We start from the raw sequence: 22,431 nt of genomic DNA on the forward strand, positions 1-22,431 counted from the left end.
GGACCACTATTCAGATGGCCACTGGTCCAGACTCATTGCGGAACCACTGATTCCTAGTTGCTCAATAAACAGACAAGTAAATCCCCGTGAGACTATGGAGGGGGGAGGCTGTCTCAGTTGCTATCTTATTTACCGAGGGCTGGGAAGCAATTGCACCCAATAAGGGTATGTGCACGGTAGATAGGTAGGTCGTGGATAAAGGAAGGGGAGGGGTGCAGGGAGGAGTGTAAGGCGGAGGGAGTGGATGGAAAAGGGCTTGCTGGTGATTGCTAATTGGGCAACTTTGCTTGCTTTGGCCGACGGGAACTCTCCATAGGATAAAACTCAGTTGTTGAGAACAGGTTGGGGAAAGCTGCTTTAGTAATGGGTCGAAAAAGACTAGAGAATTTGAACAGGAGGAGGTAGGTGGGTGGTGGAGAGACAGCTATCTAGTTATCTATCTACACCGGTTAAGACGTGGGAATAGGTGAAGACAATGAATGGCTAGACTAGTCGCGGTGGAGATTTGCAGTACAAGCAGAGTTTGGGCCGCACGCATGCAGCTGCAATCTGCAGCTGACTTGGCTGGCTCTTGGCTGGCTTTGGAAATTGGGGAATAGGAAGTCGGAGGAGTTTAGGTGGAAGAGAAGGAGAAGTACGAGAGAAGGGGGAAGAAAGATACCCAAGGGCTATTCTCACATCGTTTTGGGTTCTTTCGCTGTATCTCTCGCTTTGTATTTCTCTATATTTCTCCGCATCTCTCTCTCTCTCTCTCTCTCTCTCTCTCTCTCTCCTCTCCCCTTCTCTCTAACTTGCATTCCGCATTCCTCGCCAGCGTGTTTGCTATTTGATCCCATTTCTGCCTGCAGTCTTCGTTCTCTGCCGCGTGTTGCAAAAACAATAGTCTGATATGATGGTTGGCCTTGGCCTTGCTACCCTTGTCTGTGATCAGCCTGCAAATTCTTGCATTGTTCCCCCTTGTTTGTCTCTCCTTCTCTCCGCCTTGTTGCAAATGCAGATCTTTGAGAAACCCTGCCCTTTGTTATACTGGGAAAAAAAGCAGAGATAACAAGGGATTCCATGTCTTGGTAGTCTGCTGAGACTTTGCTGCCCCCTCCCCCGCCATCCCTCCATTGATCTAGATGGTTGGGACAAGGTAGCTTGGTTGACCTGGAACTCGTCTTTAATGGTAAGCTTTTGTTTGTGTGTTGGACAAATTGGGCCAACTCGACCAACTAGAAGCAAGAGACACAATGCAAGCCATGATATTGGAGCTCACGTTTTTGTCTCTGTCTGATTTTCAGTGTCTTGGGGCCAAGATTAACTCGAGGCAAGTGAGTGACTGAGGGCAGCCTGTGGCTGACCCAAACGGTTGATGATTTTCGAGCGAGCTGAAGCTGAGGATGCTAAGTTGGTGAGAGTGAGGGTATGGGTGAGAGGGGGAGCCTTGATCTGCGAGGAGAACAGCAACAATTGCTTGGCCAGAGACAAGGAAAAAACAACAAGAAAAAAAGAAAATGGCTGACACGAGGATTGTAATCTGTCTCTCAGTACTCTCCTTCGGGCTTTTTCATACTGTAGCTGCATTCATCCCTCCTACTTTCTTGTGGCAGGCTCTGAATTCTCCTTTCTCGCTCGTTCCCTCAACTTTTCCGGATCTTTCTCTCTTCCACCCTGGGCTCGGCTGAACCTGATCTTGTCCTAGCTCAACTACCCGCCCGCCCGTTCCTTCCTCGGTGGGCTGTACTGTATGGCCCCTCTGGCGAATTCCTCCATGTCGAGCGGCGAGCCAATCATAGACATCGGATTATCTGGGCATTGTAATTGTAGGTAGGATACCAGGCGTGGGACAACAGGTGAAGACAATGGATGGTTGTCTGCCCTTCCCCGTCTTCACCCCATCCTACTGCTGTCGTGTAGTGTGGTCTGTCTGCTGTTGGTTGCTGGGCGGTGGCTGCTGACCCCTCTTGATGGAGACTTGCCTACCACCCTGCTCTCAAGCCCTTCCCACATTCTCCCTCTCGCCTGCCGAGTATATAGAGCCTGGGGTTTCCTTGCCTGCCATGGCGTCTGCTACCCCCCATCTGGTCTTCTCGAACTCACCTTTCTCTATTGCTTTTGCCTATTAAAGCTGTTCGCTCTGTTTGCCGGACAAGAGATCTGAGCTGGTTGACGTCGCACCAGCACTACCACCTCGACGAAGACAAAAACACTCCCCCTCCTTGCTGTCATTTTTCTTTGGTATTATTCCTGCAACCTCAACCCTCTTGTGTATACCCCTTTTGCGTTTCCTGTGTATTTTTTGGCTGTTTAATTCCTTATATTTTCTTTACAACTTACCCTCCTCCCCATACTTTATAATGCCTCCTTCTCCCATTTCTGCCTCTACTACCATCTCCGGCAAGGAAAAGACCGGCTCTGAAAAGACGGCTAAATCCATGCTGCAGCCTTCTGTCAAGGCCTCATGCTCGGGCCCAGTCTTACAGCACAAAAAGGCCAAGCCTAACGGCACTCTAGCTAGCTTCAAGTCCCTCCGCGTAGCATCCAAGAGGCCGCTGCCTGACAAGTATGGCAATGGACAGTATGCCATGACTGAAGCGCGACCAGGCGCCCGGGATTCATTCAAGACGCTTGGTCTTGCTGGTGAGTAGAAAAGCTCGTTTGAGACATCTCAATAGGAGACTATTTGGGCGTATGTCCCTGGAGACATATTCTAACAGCATCCTTACCTATTTATAGACCTCAAGACTCTCAAGGACCTGATCGTCACCAAGGTTACTAACAATGGTATCATCGATGACAAAACCTACCTCATGGAGCGCATTATCCGCATGGTGGCCAAAATGCCCAATGGGTCGAAGCTGCGTGAAGAGCTGACCAACAACCTGATCAATGAGCTGTGGAACACTCTCGAGCACCCTCCAATGCTGGATGTCGGCCTCCTGTCCAAGTATCGCCAGCCCGATGGATCGTACAATGTAAGCAGTTTTGTTCTACTGTGGCCATCTAGGCTTCTCTGCTAACGCATTTGCAGAACCTCAAAGACCCTATGCTGGGAGCTGCCGGCCAGGTTTACTCCCGTTCGGTCCGGCCCGGCAAGATGAACCTCGGGGCCCTGCCTGACCCCGGCACTATATTTGACGCTGTGATGGCTCGTGAAGAGTTCAAGCCCCACCCCAACAATGTTTCTAGCATTCTGTGGTACTGGGCCACTCTCATCACCCACGGTAAGTCTGCATGACGCTGCTATTGTGTTTTGCTTGTTGCTGACTTGGCCTCTTTTCCCCGATTCGTGCAGACCTCTTCTGGAGTGACCCCAAGGATGGCACACGCTCCAAGACCTCCTGCTACCTAGACCTGTCTCCCCTGTACGGTAGCAACCAGGAAATGCTCGATTCCATTCGTACCTTCAAGGGCGGCAAGCTCAAGCCCGATGCCTTTGCTGATAGACGCCTCCAGGGCATGCCCCCTGGCGTCTGTGTCCTGCTGATCATGTTCAACCGTTTCCACAACCATGTCGCAGAGATGCTTGCTGCCATTAACGAAAACGGTCGATTCAGCCCTCCGGCTCCCGGCCTCGAGGGCGAGGGTTTGGAAGCTGCATGGAAGAAGCAGGACGAAGAACTGTTCCAGGTTGCCCGCCTAGTGACTAGCGGTCTGTACATCAACATCACGTTGGTTGACTATGTGCGCAACATCATCAACCTGAACCGCGTTGACACCAACTGGACGCTGGACCCGCGCCAGGAAATGGGCCCCCAAGTTGGAACACGGGCTGGCGCCGAGCGCGGCACCGGAAACTCGGTCTCGGCCGAGTTCAACCTGTGCTACCGCTGGCACTCTTGCATCAGTGCCAAGGACGAGAAGTGGATCAACGAGTTCTACGGCGACTTGTTCGCCAACAACGCTGCCACATCCAGCCCACGTGAAATGATGTGTGCTGTGGGCAAATTTGAGGCCTCCATTCCCAAGGACCCTGCTGACCGCACGTTTGGAGGTTTCCAACGAGGCGCTGATGGCAAGTTCAACGACGATGATCTTGTGGCATGCATTAGCGATGCTATTGAGGAACCAGCTGGCAGCTTCGGCGCCCGCAACGTACCCAAGGCCATGAGACCCATTGAGATGCTGGGCATTCTCCGCGGGCGCAGCTGGAACCTAGCCGGACTGAACGAGTTTCGTGTGCACTTCGGCCTTAAGCCGTACGAGACTTTTGAGGACATCAACTCTGACACCGAGGTTTCTGGTGCTCTGAAGCATCTCTACCAGCATCCTGACAATGTCGAGCTGTACACTGGTTTGGTGGCCGAGGAGAACAAGGACCCCATGGTCCCCGGTGTAGGCATTGCCCCGACGTACACCATCTCCCGCGTTGTCCTGTCTGATGCTGTGTGCCTTGTGCGCGGTGATCGTTTCTACACCACCGACTACCACCCCAAGGCCCTCACAAACTGGGGTTACAAAGAGGTTGACTATGACCTCAACCTCAACCACGGCTGCATCTTCTACAAGCTCTTTATTCGCGCCTTCCCCAACCACTTTAAGCAGAACAGTGTGTATGCCCACTACCCTATGGTGGTACCTAGCGAGAACGCTAAGATCCTAGCTAGCATGCACCGCGCCGACAAATTTGACTTTGAGCGCCCATGCTACACTCCCCCGCGTGTCAACATTACCACCTACGGGGGCGCCCAGACTGTCCTTGAAAACACTGACACATACAAGGTCACCTGGGGCGAGGGCGTGGAGTTCCTCATGGGCAAGGGCGGCGGTGGATTCATGCTGTCGGGCGATTCGCCTTTTCACGGCGAGCAGCGCAAGTGCATGGGCCGTCTGCTCTACCGCGACGGCTGGATTGATGATATCAAGGCTTTCTATGCTCAGACAGCTGAGAAGCTTCTGACCACCAAGTCATACAACATGGGCAAAACGCGCCAGGTAGACGTGATCCGCGACGTGGGTAACATGGCCCACACACGCTTTGCGGCGCGCGTTTTCGCGTTGCCTGTCAAGACTGACACCTTCACCCGCGGTGTCTTTAGCGAGTACGAGCTGTACAAGATCCTGTCGGCTATCTTCACCGCCATTTTCTTCGACCTGGACCCTGCGAAGAGCTTCCCGCTGCGGGAGCATACTAAGACTGCATGCGAAAAGCTTGCCGGAGTTATCATGATGAACGCCAAGCTAGTGAAGCTGGGCCTGTCACCCATGTTTACCGAGCCAGTGAAAAAGGACGAGCCTCTCGCTGCCTACGGCAAACACACCATACGCGCCTTGTTCAAGGAGGGTTACTCGTACGACGAAGTTGTAAACTCGCATGTTCTGCCTACGGCTGTCGCCATGGTGCCTAATCAAGCCCAGGTCTTCGCTCAGGCAGTCGACTTCTACCTGAGTGACGAGGGCAAGGACCACATTCCCGCTCTTTACGAACTGGCTAACGCCTCACCCAGCGAGGCTACCGACGCCCTGCTTCTTGGCTATGCCATGGAGGGAATTCGTCTGGCTGGCACTTTTGGCGCCTACCGCCAGGTCACTGCTGCGGATACCATAGCTGAAGACGACGGCCGTCAGGTGCGTGTGGCTGCTGGCGACCGTGTGTTTGTTAGCTTCGTCGGCGCAGCACGCGACCCCAACCACTTCCCAAACCCCAACACTGTTGACCCCCGTCGTCCTCTCGACTCGTACATCCACTACGGAAAGGGACCACACGCCTGCCTGGGTCGTGGCGCTAGCCAGGCGGCAATTACAGAGCTGTTCCGCGCCCTGTTCAAGCGCCGCAACCTGCGCCGAGTCCCTGGTCCTCAGGGCATTCTAAAGAAGGTGCCTCGGGCAGGTGGCTTCTTTGTGTACGTTGACGAGAACTGGAGTCAAATGAATCCTTTCCCGCAGACAATGAAGGTCATGTGGGATGAATAGGTGCACAGCTCACTAAGGGACAATAATAAGCATCGAATTAATGAAAGGATAGTTAGTATGAATGCTGTGCTTAATAGGCAGATAGTCTTGGGAAATAATATTTAATGTTAAATCACCTCTACCTTGCGCGTTAGACGAAGTGCTGCGATCTCTATGCGCTAGACCGATGCAGCCTACTTTTTCGCGGCAATACGACCACTTGAGCTTGAAGCTTCACGTATCAGCCTTGTCCTTTCCATTGTCTGTGTGCTTGCTAGAGTTTTCCGTCTTCTTTTTCCATGCTACCTGCAGCCTAACGCTTAGGTGCCAACCAAATATGGCGTGGTTTGCCGCGAACCGTTCTATCTCTGGTATCGTCCATAGTTTTTCAAAGTCTCTGGCAATCATGTCTACCAGCGGCAATGCAACGCATTGATGGTTTGGAATGCCGGCATAGATTTCTTCTATGGCGCTCAATACTGTGGCGGGAGTGGTCTGTAGTTGCTTTTCGGAGAGATTCAAGATCTGTGGCCAAATGAGATCGTGTAGCTTTGGCATAGCAAATTTGTGGGCAAGTATGCAGACCTGCACGCATGTGGCGAGATCCTTGTATCCTTCTTCTGTGAGGAATGAGGGTTTTGTATAGTAGGTGGTCAGTACTAGACTTGTTATCGGCGCATAGGAGAGCATGGTTTCCATGGGATAGCTAGGGCTTCCTTACCATTTGTTTTGATGTTGCCAAGAGCTGCTGTTTCACTAGAGTACACAAAGCGGACCATGATTGCCGTAGCAGCGGACTGGAAGCCAATTTTCAGCTCCGGTATCTTGCCGGCATGGCCCTTCTCTTGCCGATTTTGCTTATCTGGTGATTTGGAGGATGACTCTGTGTCTCCTGTAGTGGCCTATAGTAGACAATATTAGGGACAAGCCTTCTCTTTAGGGCCGGCTAAAACAACTACCTTATTTTGATCAAGTTGTATAAACTCTTCTCTAAACACTTCTGAGTGCAAGCTTAGCATAAAGCGATGCGCTGGGAACACATGGCCATCGCTGGAGACTAGTCGTATATCCGACCACAATTCTTCCATATTGGCCTGCAAGATACCATGTGGAAGCCAAGCTATTACAGCCCAAGTGAAGTATGGAAAAGCCTTTGCTAGTGATTCCATTCATGTCCCCTCCCAAGAAATCTGGATGTCGAAATGTGGCCATTTTAAATCAGACGAAACGCTAGATTTGGCACACAGTACTCTGGTAACAGGTAGTTGTGTAGGGAGCATGGCAACGGACATTAAATTTTCTCCAGAAAAAGCCACCAAATAGCACACAAAAAGCCCCGGATACATGAAACACCGTAATAGTGACGAAAAATGACACCCGCTAGTCTGGTCACACAGACTCTCCTTCTCCCTCTCCATGGTTTATTCATCCGTGGCCAGGTAGCAATTCATAGCCTGGCTTAAGTCCCAGCTAAAGTTCCCGTTTTCCTCAGCAAAACGGCGGAAAGCCTGGTTTTCCTGCACTAAGGAAAACTCCTGCACGATGCCCTTCAGCAGTACTGGAATAATGTCGGTTTGTTGGCCCTCTTTGCATTTGCCATAGGCCAGCTTCAATGCATCGACAGCCTCGTCGACACTGTAGCGAATCAGTTTGCAAATATGGCGTAATAGATACTTGTGTACTGCCGCGCCAAAATCAGGGACATCAAAAGTTTTAGCAGCAAACGTAGCCTCAACCCAGGTTCCCAAATCGTACGCAGTGTGGTCGATTTTAGAGCTAACTTGCATCTGAGCATCTAGGAGGCCAGTGTTTTTGGTTAGTCACGCAGCTATCTTAAGACGGCAAAGACCATAGTTGTACCTTTAGAAGGGTTAAAATCGTTAACTTTGCCAAGATACAGGAACTCAAGAAACAGCTCAATGACGTCATGTCTGTATGGCGTCTGTATCTTGACCGGTAGCGACGGCATCTAGTGAAATCAAGTCAACAGGGGGGAAGCCGGAAGATGAAGACACCTAGCGGCAACGTACGGGCAAAAGCCCCATTTTCTTAGGGGTGCTCATCAAGGTTTTGGAGGCATTCTCAACGACAATGCTGTGAGCAGGGAACGAACTGTGTTCCGAGGTAACAAACTCAATGTCGGCATTTTCCGCGGTTAGGAAGCTCCTATAACGCACCCATTGTGTCAGGGCTGCCAATTCAATAGAGGGCAGAGACCAAGAGCCCATGCCTTACCTAGCCAAATTCATTGGCACATAGCCACTTTTGCTTATAGCGGATGACGACTTGGTAGAGGCCATAATCGTCAAATAGAGGGGTAAACACGGTGGGCAAAAGAGGAGGAGTCTTCTGCGGCCCTCGCTGAAACTAGAGCGACCCTAAAAAAGAATAATCAAGAGTTTAGTCTAGATGTTTCTTCTATTGGGGAAACAGCCTCTATTTATACTTTTCTACGAAATGAGCAGCTGCTTCCCAATGAAAGGTAATGAGTGCGGGAGATGGCAACTGCGTTTTGGTAGAGGGCTAGAGGTGGGGCTTTGTCGGTTTGTAATTGCCTGAAACAAAGCCATGTTGACATGCAACTGCCTCCGCAAAACAGCTAACACATCGCGGTACGCGCCGGAGGAGTGCGGCCATTGACTCCCTCCCACCACATCACATGGAAAAGCGATGAGTCATGCAGTGCTACCAAGGTATGTAGAGCCTATAGTGTCTAAATCAAATACGCCGACCAGTCACTCCTGCCAAAGCTAGCTAACTGTTGTTTGTCGACAGAATATAAATCAAGGCCAATTCATACGTGAGGCAAGCTGTTGAGTACAGACTCTCCAGCAGAGTTGTAGGTCGTCGCTGTTTCTTTAGTGTACCACAGACTTTTTTGAGCAGCATGTGGATCCCTTTCTCTGTATTGCCGAATGAAGCTGGGGTGCCCAAGTACCCAAGTACCAGGTCTTTTTACATGTGTTTCCTTGTAACAATGCTACTATGCTCTTATGTCTGCCTAAATACATGATGAATGCTACACTCCCAGCTTCTCTGCATCAGCGCTCAAACCCAGCTGGTTGCATGCCAATGTCTCTCTGACTTCTATTAGCCTTTGCCAGCATCAGCATCGTTGCCTCACTAAAATAGGTATACCCTCTCGCCCGTTTCATAGAGTTGCATTTTCTTCATCCTCGACATTAACTAGTAGCGTACCAGCATTCCCAGAGACCTGCCTATGTCCTTATCACTGGTGCCAGTGCTGGCATCGGACTCGGAACGGCTCCAGTGCTAGCACGCCAAGGCTTCAGCATAATTCTCCTCGGCCACTTGCCCAATGAGCTAGCCTTAGCCAAGGACTTCATTCGAGCATAAGTTTGCGGTGCCAAAGTCGAGATTATAGTTCTTAACGCTATCGCCGCTTCGTCATCTTCAGTCCAGAAGCTTTCTTCAGACCTCTTCGCGAAGGACTTCGCTATATCCGTGATTATCAACAACGTCGGCGGCATGCCCATTTCCAACACCCCGTCCCGGCCATTCAGCACCTACTTGGCATCTGATATTGCTCGTGCTATCGACATGAACGGTCAATTTATGGTTCAGCTGACAGTGAATATGATACCCCTACTTAATGCCCACCGTAGCAGTCCTCTTGGGCGCTCTCTTGTTCTGTCACTGACTTTAGCCGCTGTAGTAGGCCTACCCTATTTAATTATGTACACGGCAACCAAGGCTATTGACTTAGGACTAGCTTGTGGGCTTGTTCAGGAGTTTGAAATGGCGCCTAAAACAGCGCACATTAATAGTCTGGCGGTGATGCCAGGCGAAGTGAGGATCCAAGGGAATTGCCTAGTGTGCCCAAGAGAGCGCCAAAGTGGGTTTATTATGGCTGTTCCATTGTGAAGACTGTAGATGTAGCAGTTCGGCAAGGCAGGCAAACTCTAGCGCCATATTGGTTGCATCATGTGCAGATATGAGCCATGGACTACATCCCGGGGAAGCTACTGACGCAGGAAGTAGCCAAAATGGCGATCTTGAAACGAGACGAGTTCAGTGCACGACATGAGCAGACAAGAATCACAGAAATGAAGTGATATTGTGGCCAGGGTTAAAACCAGAAATACACACATTGACAGAGATGAGGGGACAGTTCAAGATTTGCAATAGCCCATAGTTTTAACAAAGCTATTATTATGAGCGTATTTCCAACATAACTTACGTAGCCCGTCCACTCGCTACACACTAACCGCCTCTAGCCATCTTCTTGGCGTGGGCATCCCGTCTACTATGATTTGCACGGGAGCCCTTGCTCGCTTCCTTATTCTTTCTCGCTTTTTGCGTTGCTGCATCCCCAACAGACCCAGAGACGCTTCCGCCGCCTCGGCCGCCCCCTCTTCCACGACCCCTATAACCCCCGCGCCCTCTGCCACCATTAGACGGCCCTGCAGTATCCTCAGAGTCAGAGTTTTCTGTTGGCCGCGACCATCGGGATGAGGCCAATTTAGTCTGTGAACCGTCAAATGTGCTGTATCTCGCTTCAAGATTACGCTTAAGCCGCGGCGAGCGGTTAAGCATGATGTACCAGCCTTCTATGGCTTCATCTGTCATAGCTGTTTCCTCGCGTAGTTTAGCACGGGCGGTGCTTGATCGGACATCATTTGATCGATCAAACACCCCCGGATTCTCAGTGTAGACACGCCACAAGGCTTCTTCATTTCCATTACCCAGCCCAATGCCATCTACTTCGTTGACAGTGCTGTCAATGGCGGCACCAACATCGTCAGCATCGTACGTATCATCGCGCTCGTCATCATCAGCATCAAAGGCGGCAAGGGCTGACATGATAGCGGCCTTGCTAGGCGCAGTAGATTTATCGTGCAATAAGCTATCTGCAGTCTGCCTAGAGTTGGATTTCCCAAAATGGAGGTTCTTGGAGACAGATGTGCTGAGCCGGTCTAAGTCATCGTCATCATGAATATTGCGGCGTGTGGGCAGAAGAGCTGAAGGTGTATATGGAGGATCAAATGTTGATTGGGGAGCCGTCTCAATGTGTGTTTGGGCGAAACCATTATCGGGTCTAGAAGCACGTATGTTAGCATTCGAGCATAGTTGCACTTTAATCACATAGTTCAAGTAGTGTACATACAACTGCTCTGATTGGTCCAGCCCGGCCAAGTAGCTTGATAACGAGCTATCCAGCAAATGGGCTACAACTTGTTCCACGTCTTCACCATACTCATCCAGACACTTGCACACAAATGCACTGCCTAAATGCGGGAACAAATCTTGGATCTCCGCCACTTTCGACAACTTGTGGGCATGAAGCTCGGCGTGGTTGGCATCTGCTGTATCAACAACCTGTTTTCCCTTATCCAGAGCCTTTTTCTGCTTCAAACGAGCCGGCCGTAGGCTACGAGCGCCACCCAAGCGTTGGTATGTTTTCAAGGCATCTATCCGGCTGGTGAGTGCTGCAGTACCAGGTGCATTACCCGATTCAACCACTTTCTTTATCTGGGAAAGAATAGGTGTGGCAGAAACAAGCTCTACCACGTAGGAATCACGCTCAGAAACAGGGCCAGCCTTGTGAGCGTCAGCAACCACTTTCAAGCTGTACAATCTATCAGCCAGCATACCAAGCTTTGGCTCGGGGCTGTGCAATAGCCCACGAAGACACAAATACCCTGTCGCTAGTAAGACCTTGCGCAGTGGTGGATTCATCACCTTGTAGCACGACACTATGCCGTCCATGAAATCATCACCAGCTGCGAAATATGCCGCTGCAATCGTTGCCCCCTGCAGCAGATAGTTGAGTCTCGACAGTATCTGCTCTACAGCTTTCAGGTCTCCGCTCAGGCTTGCGTCTAAAAGGCGGATCAAGTTCTTCTTTAAAACAGCTAGCGAGGTCTCTATGCTCGATGTCTGTGTCGTCCATGCTAGCGCCAACACATCACCTGCATTTGCCCAATCCACGCGCGCAAAATCTGCTAGAAGCCCCCAATCACCAAGACCTGCGAGCTGACCTTTTGTCAAGAGCCTCACGAGGAGGGTTCGCATGAGACGCAGGTTTGCCGTTGCTTTGGCAGGAGAGGAGCCGAGGATTCGGGGGCCCTTAGCAGCGACTTCAGCGTATGCACCATCAAGATATGCTACCGCTGATATTGCGCCCGAAGTACCCAGGTAATCCTTCAAATCATTGTCGCTGAGAGCCAGGACGGCACTGGTTAACGTGGCCCATGCGGCTAGTGCATTGGTCCATTGTTCGGGTAGAAGAGCCTCACGGACTTGGCTAGAAGGGAAAGGTGCGAATTCCGGAAGGGCATCCATGATTTTCCACGTAAATGCAGAGATGGCCTGGGTAAGATATATCGTCGATGTGCCTGCTGAGCTTAAATCTAGCCCAAGCCTAATCTAATTGAGACTTTCCGTACTGTTTCTCTACCCAAGAATCGCACGATTGCGAAAATAAATCAAGAGTATGTATGCGTGAGCATGGGCGTTTTTATGTCGCCAATTGACAGAAAATTGAAGCCTCGGAAGCCTCTATATGCCAGCAGCCCATTACATCAACTGAGTACTAGATGATTCATCGCCAAAAGCAGAAGCTTGTGCCACCCTTCTATTGTGGCGCAGGCACATCTTATTGTGGCGTCATATACCTGTGTACCCACGTCAAGGACTTCATCTTACAAAATGCACCAAGGTAATGGAGGTGTAACACTTTCAGACTGGACAAGACGCTGAACCTAAAGAATAATTCAGTTTTTACATGATAGCACGAGAGAATGAAGGGATATGAACAGCAAAGAAAAACAATAAAAAAAGTTGAAGTATAAGCTAAAAGCAAGTAGACCAACCAACAACTTGCCTCGAGCATGATATAGAAGCCTTGCCAATCACTAACATGTACAACACTCCAAAGCTCCATAACGCCAAACACTTAAGATAACAATTGTAAAAAATACGCCCAAAAAATCACTGTAAGAAATCCTTCACTTATCAGTCTACAACAAACAACAATACACACATCCCCCAGCCAGCTACCCAGGAAACTAAAAGTCCCACGTGCATGCCACACGTGGAGGTGGCTGCATAGGAATCTTCCCGCCGGCAAACGATCCCGACGTCGCAAAGTGCTCCCACTGTTGTTTGACCGTAGCCTCCATCTTTTCCAGAGATATCTCTGTAGCGGGGTAATTTATGGGCGGACCATTGGGGAACAGAATCTTGCACCAGACTCCGGACCCGCTATCACGGATGCCTGGCACGTCAGAAACATATTCAACTGGCCGGCCCTTAAATGTTGCCAGTTGCTGCGTTTGGCTATTGCGAGTTGTATACATTTCCAAGGGTGGATGCTGCTTGCCACTGTTTGGAGGGTAGGGGTCATTAGTCTTCGCTGGGGCAGCTGGAACGGGAGGGGCGCCAAATGGATTAGCGGGTGCAGATGAGGCCTGGCCAAACCCACTGACACTAGATGCAGTGTTTCCATTACTATTGTTAAAGGAACTATTGGCCCCAAGATTTGACGGTTGGCCAAAAGCACTTCCGTTAGTTGAGTTTGCCGGTGCCCCAAAAGGATTAGGCTTAGCAGGAGCAGCTTGACCAAAGGCACTACTGCTGCTACTGGTAGATCCGAATGGATTGCTGGTGCTTGTCGAGGCTTGACCAAATGGGCTTCCGGTCGAAGTGCTGCCACCACCACCACCGCCACCAAACGGGCTATTAGTAGCCGTGTTGGCATTGTTACCACTTGGTTGGCCAAAAGGACTACCCCCAGATCCAGATTTACCTGCAAAGGCACCAAAGCCACTGGTACTTGTACTTCCTCCTGTTGGTGCTGGCGACGATCCAAAGGCGCCCAGCTTCGCGCCTAGCTGGGACGGCTGGCCAAATGCTGAACTACCGCCGCCTAGCTGCGATGGTTGGCCAAAAGAACTGCCATTTGATTGGCCCAGTTTCGAGGTTTGGCCAAAGGCACTTCCGCCAGACTGGCCCAATTGTGAAGGCTGGCCAAATGAACTGCCGCCGCCAGATTGGCCTAGACTAGAAGGCTGCCCAAAGGCGCTCCCGCTAGTCTGAGTCGTCTGGCCAAATCCACTGCTATTTTGTGTCGGTTTTGACGCCTGGCCAAAAATGCCGCCACCAGAAGCTGCAGGAGCCGCCGGGGCACCAAATGCCGGCTGGCCAAAACCAGACTTGCCAAAAGAAGGCGCTCCAAAGGCAGGCTTTTGTCCAAAAGTAGACGGCTGCCCAAAGGCAGTGCCAGTGGCAGCAGCAGTGTTTCCAGCCGATGAGCCAAACCCGGTCTGGCCAAAAGCTGGTCCGCTGGAATTCAAGGCGCCAAAACCGCCGGTGCCAGTACTATTTGAGCCCGCAGCACCAAATGCGCTAGGTTTACCAAAAGCACCACCACCGCCGCCCAAGTTTGAAGGCTGGCCGAAGGTGCTACCTCCATTAGGCTGTGAAGGCTGGCCAAACGTTGACGATTGGCCAAAGGGGCTGGGCTTTTGACCCAGGTTGCTAGGCTGGCCAAACACTGAAGAGCTGCCACCAAGCATTGCGGAATTTTGGGACGCGTTGGAGCCTGTTGTGGCGGACACAAAGGGATTGTTAGAAGAGCTACCTAAACTAGGAGCGCTGGTACTGGTTGAGTTCGAGTTCCCTTGTGCGACAATATCAACACGGTTTGGGTGTTTGTCCCGGGAGCTGTTGATATATCGAATGGCGTCGTCCAGGTTAGAAGCAGCGTTGCGAATACGGCTCTGTGCTTCCTGGTAGAGTTTGGTGATTTGTTCGAGCTGATACGACGGGCAACGCGAAAATGTTAGATGAAGATTAAGAAACGAATGGCATGGGAATGGTAGGAAGTAGGAAGTAGGAAGTAGGAAGCTGAAAAAGACCCAGGAATAAGACGTGATGCAGGCAGGCAATTAGAAAGCTGGTGTTTTGGTATGTTTGCAAAGCAAAGCGAGATGAAGCAGAGCAAAAGACGATAAGTAGACTAATGGCCAAAGCTAAATGGAAAAAAAAAAAAGAAAGGGAAAGAATAGGAAAAGAGGGTTCGGTCCACATTGTAGTAGCGCCAAAGCCAGTCTAGAAGACACTAGAATGCGCCAAAGTTATAGTGCATAACAGCTCAGTACGTGTGCGATGGTCACTGTGTAGTGTGCTATAGAGAACCATTGAGCGCTGTAAAGGGCTGTGGAGTGCTGTGGGGGTGCTGTAGTTTGCATTGACTTACCGCCTCACCCTGTTTTCCGGCTTGTTCACTCGTTAAATAATATAATCGGATCTCTTCAGCGCTCTGCTCCAGAGGAAACCCACCCCACAGCTGTTCCGGGGCATTTGTACCCGGACCATAAGCCGAGAGAATCCACTGCGGCGTTTCACTAGTCAAGTCCTTTTCAATTGCGTCACGAGAGAGCTTGTAGGCTGTACACGCGCAGACGAGCTGAGGGTCAGTTTCATATGAGACTACGTATTTTGGTGATCTTTGGACTAGTAGGAAAAGAAAGGAGAAGGCTCCAGGCTAGTGGAAAGAGGCGGATATGGGGACAAAGATGGGGAGCAGGAAGTGGGATAGAGGGAGAACAAGTCGTACGATTATCGTCGGTATCGGAGCCGTTGTTGGCGTTGCTACTACTGCCAAAAGCCGAGAATCGGTTGTTGCTGCCATTGCCAGCGTTCTTATTAGCGCCAGGATGTTCGAATTTGCAACTGTCTAGAGAAATGCGATGCAGAGCTGTTAGCGCAGACTCCATAGGACTGTCAAGTGTGCGGAAACGAGAGACCTACTGCCGTAACGGCACGTCCCCGTTTGGTAAAAGCGACACAGCGTCATGGTGTGATATTCAACGAGAACGCTTGCTGCAATACAGTGTCTGTATGTATGGGTTCTTCGCGTAAGTCGGGTCAGGTCACGTTAGACTCGGTTCAGCAACAGATCTCATTACTAGATGCGACTTCTTCAAGCTACAATTGCTTGAGAAAATCTAGCGTTCTAGTGGCAAACTTGCTAGGAATGGTTCAAATCTAACTAATAAATGAGAAAAATAAAACTTGATATTAAAGAGATGGTAGAGGAACACATCAAATTATCCAGAAATCTAGAGATTGTGACCAAAATTGTCAGCCTTGCCAAGAACTCAGCGTGAGGCTGTCTTAGGGTTATAATGTTTGATTGCACGGCAACCCTTATATTGGTTAGGTCGAGTCACATACGATGTTGCATCATTTGCATAAATATAGTTGTGTTTTAAGCACTAAAATCCGGCAGGAGAATAAACATGCTGACTATCTAACGGCTAACCGACTGAGCGTTCCTAAGCACACGTCAGGAGGGGCCGGGTGGGATGTAGATAGGGTCTTGCTCAAGCATCTTCACCCTTCACTAGGTTAACATACACTAATCTAGAGGGAATCAAGGTAATGGCTGCTGAAGGGATGGTAAACTTTATTTTTGGTTGGTAATTCGTGTAACTGGAAAGCTGCGTAGTTGATGGGTAAGATGGGCAAAAGTGACCTTGGCTGGGGTGCTACGATGACTGCATATTTGTAGACGGCCATGTGCAACTTTGGGTGCGTGGGCTTTGGGGGCTTCACATAGATATGTGCGACTTGGAATCCGTGAGCTACAGGAATGCCTGTATCAATGTGACTACAGTATGTGCACATCATTTTGTTAAGCACGTCTAAGCTGCACGTTCGATGGCTGTTGTTTTACGGGGCCAAAGCTCAGCCACGCCACAGAAAACGCGCCACAGAAGTTCGTCTGGCAGTGGCGTTGCCTTTGCAAGAGTGGAAACTTGAAAGGGAAGACGCGTGCCTATGCCAGTCCAAAGGAAGCTCATTTTGAGCAGAGCCACAAGAAACACAAGGCTGTCTCGCAAAACGAAATCAAGCCTAGCAAAGGAGAACAAGCTTCAAGTTAGTATTAGCCAGAGATACTCTGTGGCCATACAGAATAGCTTGATTTTCTTTCCTTTGACTCCAAAAGAACGACGTCCGCGGCTTGCAGATACAGCAGCTCAGCCCAGTACAGTGCCGTACAGTGCAGCACAGTGCCGTGGCATACAGCGTACCATTTTAGTGTTGGCTATCCAGTAACGCTGCCTCGCTTCGTACACGTCCACATTTCGCGAAGTAAAAAAAAGCACAATCAAAGAGGCTGAAGACACGCAAAAAACGAAAACGTCACAGCAAGCCAAAAGCATCGCGACAAGACAAACCTTCCCCAGAATCCATCGCCAGTCATTTTTGGCTGCTTTGCACGAGCTTCGACTTTTTTTTTTTGCCTCCAAAACGCCTCCAGCGACCAAGTGTCTGGTTGTTTAATCATCCCATATTGGAAGCCTTCTCTTGGTTTCCTTGTCTTTTGCGGCGTGGTTAGATCGTCTGTCTTTTCCTAGTGTCTGCTTTAATCTTCTCTACTTTACTGCTCAGCTGATTCATCATCTGCTCCTCGCTTCTCTTTGCGTCTGCACAATCCAATTCAAGCTCGGCTCAGCCTAGCCCAGCCGGATCTAGCCTGCATCTCTCTTCTCTCTCCCAATCGCCTTGCGACGCGACAGCGGCTTGGCCTCTTGATTGCGACAGCGATCGCATCCCCCTATCATCTAAAGAAGGCTATTTCCATCACCATCTTCTTCTCGATCCTGCTGTTGGACGCTTGAAATCGTGAACCGTTTACTGGATGGGTCGCGCTTAAAATCTTTAGAAATGAGCGCCTGGATGAATGAGCCGCCAAACCACAATGGCAACGGCTTCCCGCTTATGACCGACCCATCTGCCGCCCCCTCGCCTCAAGTAATGATGGACCCTGCAGCATTTATGGGCAATTCTGCTCAGTTCAATCCATCTGCCAATGCCGCTGCTGCCCAGTTTGGTGGACAACCTCCAAATATGATGGCCATGTCAAATGGATCGGGTCCGATGCGTAACGCGTCTCCATCTGCCTTCCAGAACACATCATACCAAACTAATCCAATCGTCCCTTCCAAGCGTCCTCGCCCGCGCGACGATAGCATGGCCGGCTCGCCTCGTCCTAACCCAGGCATAATCCCGACAACGCGTTCCGAAACCCCGAGTCAGCAGCAACAGCCGCAACATCAACACTCACAGCAACCACAACACCATCAACCTCAACATCAGCACCAACATATGCAGCACCAGCATCAGCACCATCAACATATGCAGCACCACCCTCATCAACAGCAGCAGCCTTTTGCTAATAACTCGGTTCCTAACAATCCAGCCCAGTTTCCTCCCACTCAACCACAAAATCCCTCCACACAGGTCTCGCCCTATCCATCTCGTCTAGCTCATGGTGATGGCCCTTCTAATGCGACGCCATCACCCATGATGGCTAATCAGTCGCTGCGTCCTGGCAGCGTTCCGCAGCGTGTGGCTACGGCATCGCCCCATCCGTTTTCGCCTAGCCATCAACAGTTCAACCCTCAGGGCTCTCCTGCGCCTTCCGACCACGGCGGGACGCCCCAACCGTCAAATCCGTACATGCAAAACATGCAGCAACAGGCTGCTTTCAACCCTAGCTTCAATAACCCCTCGCCTTCTCAGCCACGCCCCTCCCCAGGACCAGCTCCGGCTCAAGCTCTCAACCAGTCCATACCGCAGCAACCCGGCCAGCAGCAAATGTATCAGCAGCCTCAGTTGCAGAGCACGCGCAATTCTATCGACCAACAACAAAAAATGACAGCTGCGTATCAGATGAGACTGCAGCAGCAAATGCAGGCTCAAGGCATGCCCCAAGCCCAAGCCCAAGCCCAAGCCCAGGCCCAGGCACAAGTCCAAAATCAGGCCCGTCCCAGCAGCTTGCCTCAGCAGCAGCCTCAGCAATCCCCTGCCATCATGAATGGCCAACAGCCTGGCCCTGCCATGCGTCAGCCACAGCAACAGCAACGGCCCGCCCAGAGGCTTGACCCTGATGCGTTTATGAAGAATCTCATCAACTTCTGTACCTCACGTAACCTGCCGCTTGATAAGAGCCCCATGATTGGCCCTCGCCCTGTCAGCCTTCCCATGTTGTTCCAATACGTTCAACATCGTGGAATGTATAAGAATGTAACCGCTACCAACCAGTGGCTTCACATTGCTCAGGCCTTGCAGTTTTATCCTGTCCAGGTCCCTAACGCGCCACAAGTGCTCAAGATGATCTACGAGAAAAATCTTCTGATGTTCGAGGAAGCCTGGGCGTCAAGTCAGCGCAAGGGTCCTGGCCAAGGGCCTCCTAGCGTCCCCGGAACACCAACCATGCAGGGTCAAGCCCTTTCACAGCACCAGCAGCTACAACCACCTCCGCCAGGCCCGCCTCATATGATGCCATCTCAAGCCGCTCCAGCAACACCAGCGCACAACTCTAAAGCCCCAAATAACCCACACACACCGCAGGCTCCAGCTAGCGGTGCTGCATTTGGTCACGTTCAGATTCCCGGCCAGCCTTTGCCGAACCATTCGCGTACCGTGGGCCAGCGCCCCGGAGAACCTTCAAATGGAGCACCGATGGGTGGTCAGCCCCCTTTCCCCCATATGGATGGCGATGCCAGCGGGCTCCCAAGAGGCCAGAGCAGTGCTCCGCCTGGCATGGTCTTGTCAGAAGCGCCGGCCAATTTCCTTATGGGAAGTGATGAGTACATTCCGCGTAGTCGTGAGATCGGCACTTGGGGTCTTCTAAATCTTAGTACGATGAACAACATTGGATTCGACCTTGAGCGCATGAGACCCGACTATCCGCCTGTCCAGGAACTTGGCCATATTGACATAGCCGCATTGACGCGCAGTATCCAGTGTGGCTTGCATAGCGAGATACGCGTAGCTTTGGATACGCTTGCTGATGTCTCTCTCTCAATGCATCAGTTGCACGTCATTCACCTGCCATTTTGCGAAGACCTTGCTGATGCTCTTGTAGACTGTGCTCAGGACCAAGTAGATGTCTTGCTTGCCCATACCGCGCAAATACGCGACGAGATCGTTTTGCCATCCTATGAAGAGATGGTGCGCCTGACTAAAGAGGATTACTTCCAGGTCAATGATGCTCCCGAGTTTGGAAGTACTGAGTATGATATGCAGCGGGCAGTCGATCGGCTGATATGCATTTTTGGCATCTTCCGCAATCTTTCCTGCCCGGGCGAAAACAACCCGAACTTGGTACCACTGGCTGACGAGTTGACTATTAACTTGATGTGCTCTGTAATCCGGTGCATTGGCACACGTGAGCTATTTTTGCGCACGAATATCAATGCCCTTGACTTTGTAAAGGATTGCGTTATCATTCTTTCTAACATAGCCTCGTCACTTGAAATTAGCAGTCGTGATAACGCTTTGGCATTGCTGAATCTTCTACTTTGTTTTGCCCCGTCGCCGCTTCCTGAAGTGAAAGACGGTACAACATTCTTTTCTAGCTATGATCCGCTCATACACCCATACTTGCCGCATGCGGTCGACGCCTTAGCGAAGACTCTGGCGCGTGATCAGCCAAACCGATTGCATTTCCGGTCCATCTTTTCTACAGAGCAGGCAGTAGTGAGTGACCCGCTTGACATGCTTACTCGGGCATTTGGCCTAGCTATTGCGCCAATCCCAGACTACTCTAAGGATGCCCGGCAGCCCGTAATAGCAACATTAGTTGAGTGCCGCAAGCCGTTCCTCATGCAGGGCCTACTTGCGGCTGACATGCTCTTGGGGATGGCGCCAAGCCACGAAACGCCACTTGTCAAAACATGGTTGTCGCCCGCCAATGGGATTGCGCCTAGTCTCCTACATTTGTCACAGTTTTTGGGATCACAGTATGATCTCCAAGCACGACCAACTACGGCCCGCGGCCCACCTCCAAGTCGGGACGAGTCGCTGATCTATCTAGTGGTACTGGTTGTTGGTGTGCTCAAAAAGATGGTTGAGCGGTCAAGGGATCCCTCGGATGCCAGCAAAGCGGTTCCTGTAGAAAGTCTGCCCAGCAAGGATATGCTGATTAACACGCTCTCGTTTGTTGCTCCTGAGTGGACAAAGGAGGGCGTAGTTCAGCAAATCATGTCTCTGTCTACGTTGTCACTTTGATCCGTATTTTTGTTTGAACTAGTATATGCTACAAAGACCTGAGGGAAGGGGGGATGGAGGGGGGAGGATAACTCTATCCCTTTCCCAGATTTCTTTATTTTTCTATTTCTTTTTTTTTACTTTTCCTTTTTTGTAGCTGGCTTCAACGGACGAAACGGCGTGGGAAAGGGGACTTTGGGGACTTGGTTATCTGTCTTGTGTGTTGTTTATCATTTGCTCTTCCGTCCTGTCTTTGTTCCTTTCGCTTTGTTCTTTTTTTTTTCATTTCTTTGCCCTCTTCTTCTGCGTGTACTTTCCGCTCTCTCCTTTTGTTGCTGGTCATTGTCGTTTGGGATGACGGATGTTATCTGGCTGTCTTGGAGGTGCTTCGTCTTGATATCTCTCTTGGATAACAAATATCGTGGCTTTTGTTTTTGTCACTAGCTGCCTGTTTATTTGTCCCCTATTCGTTCTATCAATTACTTGCATTTTAAGCTTCTCCCTTTTTCCTCTTTATCTTCCTTTATTGTGTTCATCATACATAGTAACTCGTTGTTGTTTCTCCTGTTTCATATGAAGATGTGGCTTACGGGGCAATCGCCATGCGTTTGCAGACTAGGTTGTATTGAGCTTCTGCCGGGAAAATGTGATTAATGTACATGTGGTGTTGCTAAATATGAAGATGATGGTGATACAGGCTGGCAAGTCTAGAGGGAGGTTACGTGTCGACAGAATATTGTGTTGTTTCCGTGTTGGCTGTGTGCTATGGGAGACAGACAGATGCTGCTCTGATGTCTTTCACTTGTTTTTTGCGCGTGGTAGGTATCTAGAAGCCTTGGCTGGCCAAGAAGGCTTTTATCCGCTCCATGTGGTGGCCCTGGGTAGAAAGGGTCAGAGTACGGTCTTGGGAAGAATGACGAGGAAAGGGGCTGTAAGCAAGTACCTTGGCATGTATATGTTTGGTTACAGGGTTGACTTTGACATCCTCGGCGGGAAGCTCTAGAGCTTGGTAGAGATCCTTCTTGAGATCCTGCGGGCTGCCCTCGATGCGCCGGATGATTGTGGTGAAGGCTTTTGACGCTCGGTTCTGGTCTAGATAGACGGGCAGGTTCTTTGATGCCGTGCGCAGCACAGAATAGGTCTTCTGCGTAGGGTCGGCAACGGGCTTGTCTCGGGCTAGCACATCGGAGACGACAATGGTCTCAGTGGCATATGTCCGCGTTGACCGCGCGGCAGAAACGGTAGCAGAAAATCTAGGGAGCAGGGCGGCAGCCGGATGGGCAGACCGGAGAATGGAGAGCATGGTGAGTACAGAGACGAGGTGACTATACAGGGTAGGAGGGGAAGGTGCTACGACGTCACAGCTCGGTCTGCACAAACTTGCGACAAGGCTTCTAGACTTGTGGGTAGATCATCGGGTAAATATACAGCGTTTTGCCAATTCACGTGATACTGCACGTGCTTGATGTCTGCCCTTTTAACACTCTTGTGGGCGGTAAAAAGACTAAACATGTGGGCCCATGGCTG

The 22,431-nt window shown here is 50.7% G+C and overlaps 6 protein-coding genes across 6 annotated transcripts; 2 read left to right on the forward strand and 4 right to left on the reverse strand.

Moving 5' to 3' along the window:
• Positions 1 to 2,339: 2,339 nt before the first annotated feature.
• HOO65_080032 (Linoleate 10R-lipoxygenase) lies at positions 2,340 to 5,895 on the forward strand (the record flags this gene model as incomplete). Its single annotated transcript, XM_071004127.1, has 4 exons — positions 2,340 to 2,622; positions 2,719 to 2,957; positions 3,014 to 3,206; positions 3,278 to 5,895. 4 exons carry the CDS (start codon positions 2,340 to 2,342, stop codon positions 5,893 to 5,895), a joined length of 3,333 nt encoding a protein of 1,110 aa, XP_070856263.1.
• Positions 5,896 to 6,108: 213 nt separating this feature from the next.
• On the reverse strand, positions 6,109 to 8,174 carry HOO65_080033 (uncharacterized protein; the record flags this gene model as incomplete). Its single annotated transcript, XM_071004206.1, has 6 exons — positions 6,109 to 6,533; positions 6,596 to 6,776; positions 7,434 to 7,669; positions 7,735 to 7,843; positions 7,905 to 8,040; positions 8,110 to 8,174. 6 exons carry the CDS (start codon positions 8,172 to 8,174, stop codon positions 6,109 to 6,111), a joined length of 1,152 nt encoding a protein of 383 aa, XP_070856264.1.
• A 1,924-nt stretch (positions 8,175 to 10,098) lies between these two features.
• On the reverse strand, positions 10,099 to 12,180 carry HOO65_080034 (Activating signal cointegrator 1 complex subunit2; the record flags this gene model as incomplete). Its single annotated transcript, XM_071004205.1, has 2 exons — positions 10,099 to 10,933; positions 11,003 to 12,180. The coding sequence occupies 2 exons, from the start codon at positions 12,178 to 12,180 to the stop codon at positions 10,099 to 10,101; spliced, it is 2,013 nt and encodes a 670-aa protein (XP_070856265.1).
• Positions 12,181 to 12,905: 725 nt separating this feature from the next.
• HOO65_080035 (Nucleoporin AMO1) lies at positions 12,906 to 15,697 on the reverse strand (the record flags this gene model as incomplete). The annotated part of the gene is made up of 4 exons (XM_071004151.1): positions 12,906 to 14,654; positions 15,098 to 15,288; positions 15,458 to 15,598; positions 15,652 to 15,697. 4 exons carry the CDS (start codon positions 15,695 to 15,697, stop codon positions 12,906 to 12,908), a joined length of 2,127 nt encoding a protein of 708 aa, XP_070856266.1.
• A 1,877-nt stretch (positions 15,698 to 17,574) lies between these two features.
• HOO65_080036 (SWI/SNF chromatin-remodeling complex subunit sol1) lies at positions 17,575 to 20,925 on the forward strand (the record flags this gene model as incomplete). The annotated part of the gene is made up of 1 exon (XM_071001404.1): positions 17,575 to 20,925. One exon carries the CDS (start codon positions 17,575 to 17,577, stop codon positions 20,923 to 20,925), a length of 3,351 nt encoding a protein of 1,116 aa, XP_070856267.1.
• An 805-nt stretch (positions 20,926 to 21,730) lies between these two features.
• On the reverse strand, positions 21,731 to 22,207 carry HOO65_080037 (mitochondrial 54S ribosomal protein mL49; the record flags this gene model as incomplete). Its single annotated transcript, XM_071001405.1, has 1 exon — positions 21,731 to 22,207. One exon carries the CDS (start codon positions 22,205 to 22,207, stop codon positions 21,731 to 21,733), a length of 477 nt encoding a protein of 158 aa, XP_070856268.1.
• Between the last annotated feature and the right edge of the window lie 224 nt (positions 22,208 to 22,431).

This window comes from Ceratocystis lukuohia (genome assembly GCF_044167205.1).
Source record: "Ceratocystis lukuohia strain C4212 chromosome Unknown Supercontig8_pilon, whole genome shotgun sequence".
Taxonomy (NCBI): Eukaryota; Fungi; Ascomycota; class Sordariomycetes; order Microascales; family Ceratocystidaceae; genus Ceratocystis; species Ceratocystis lukuohia.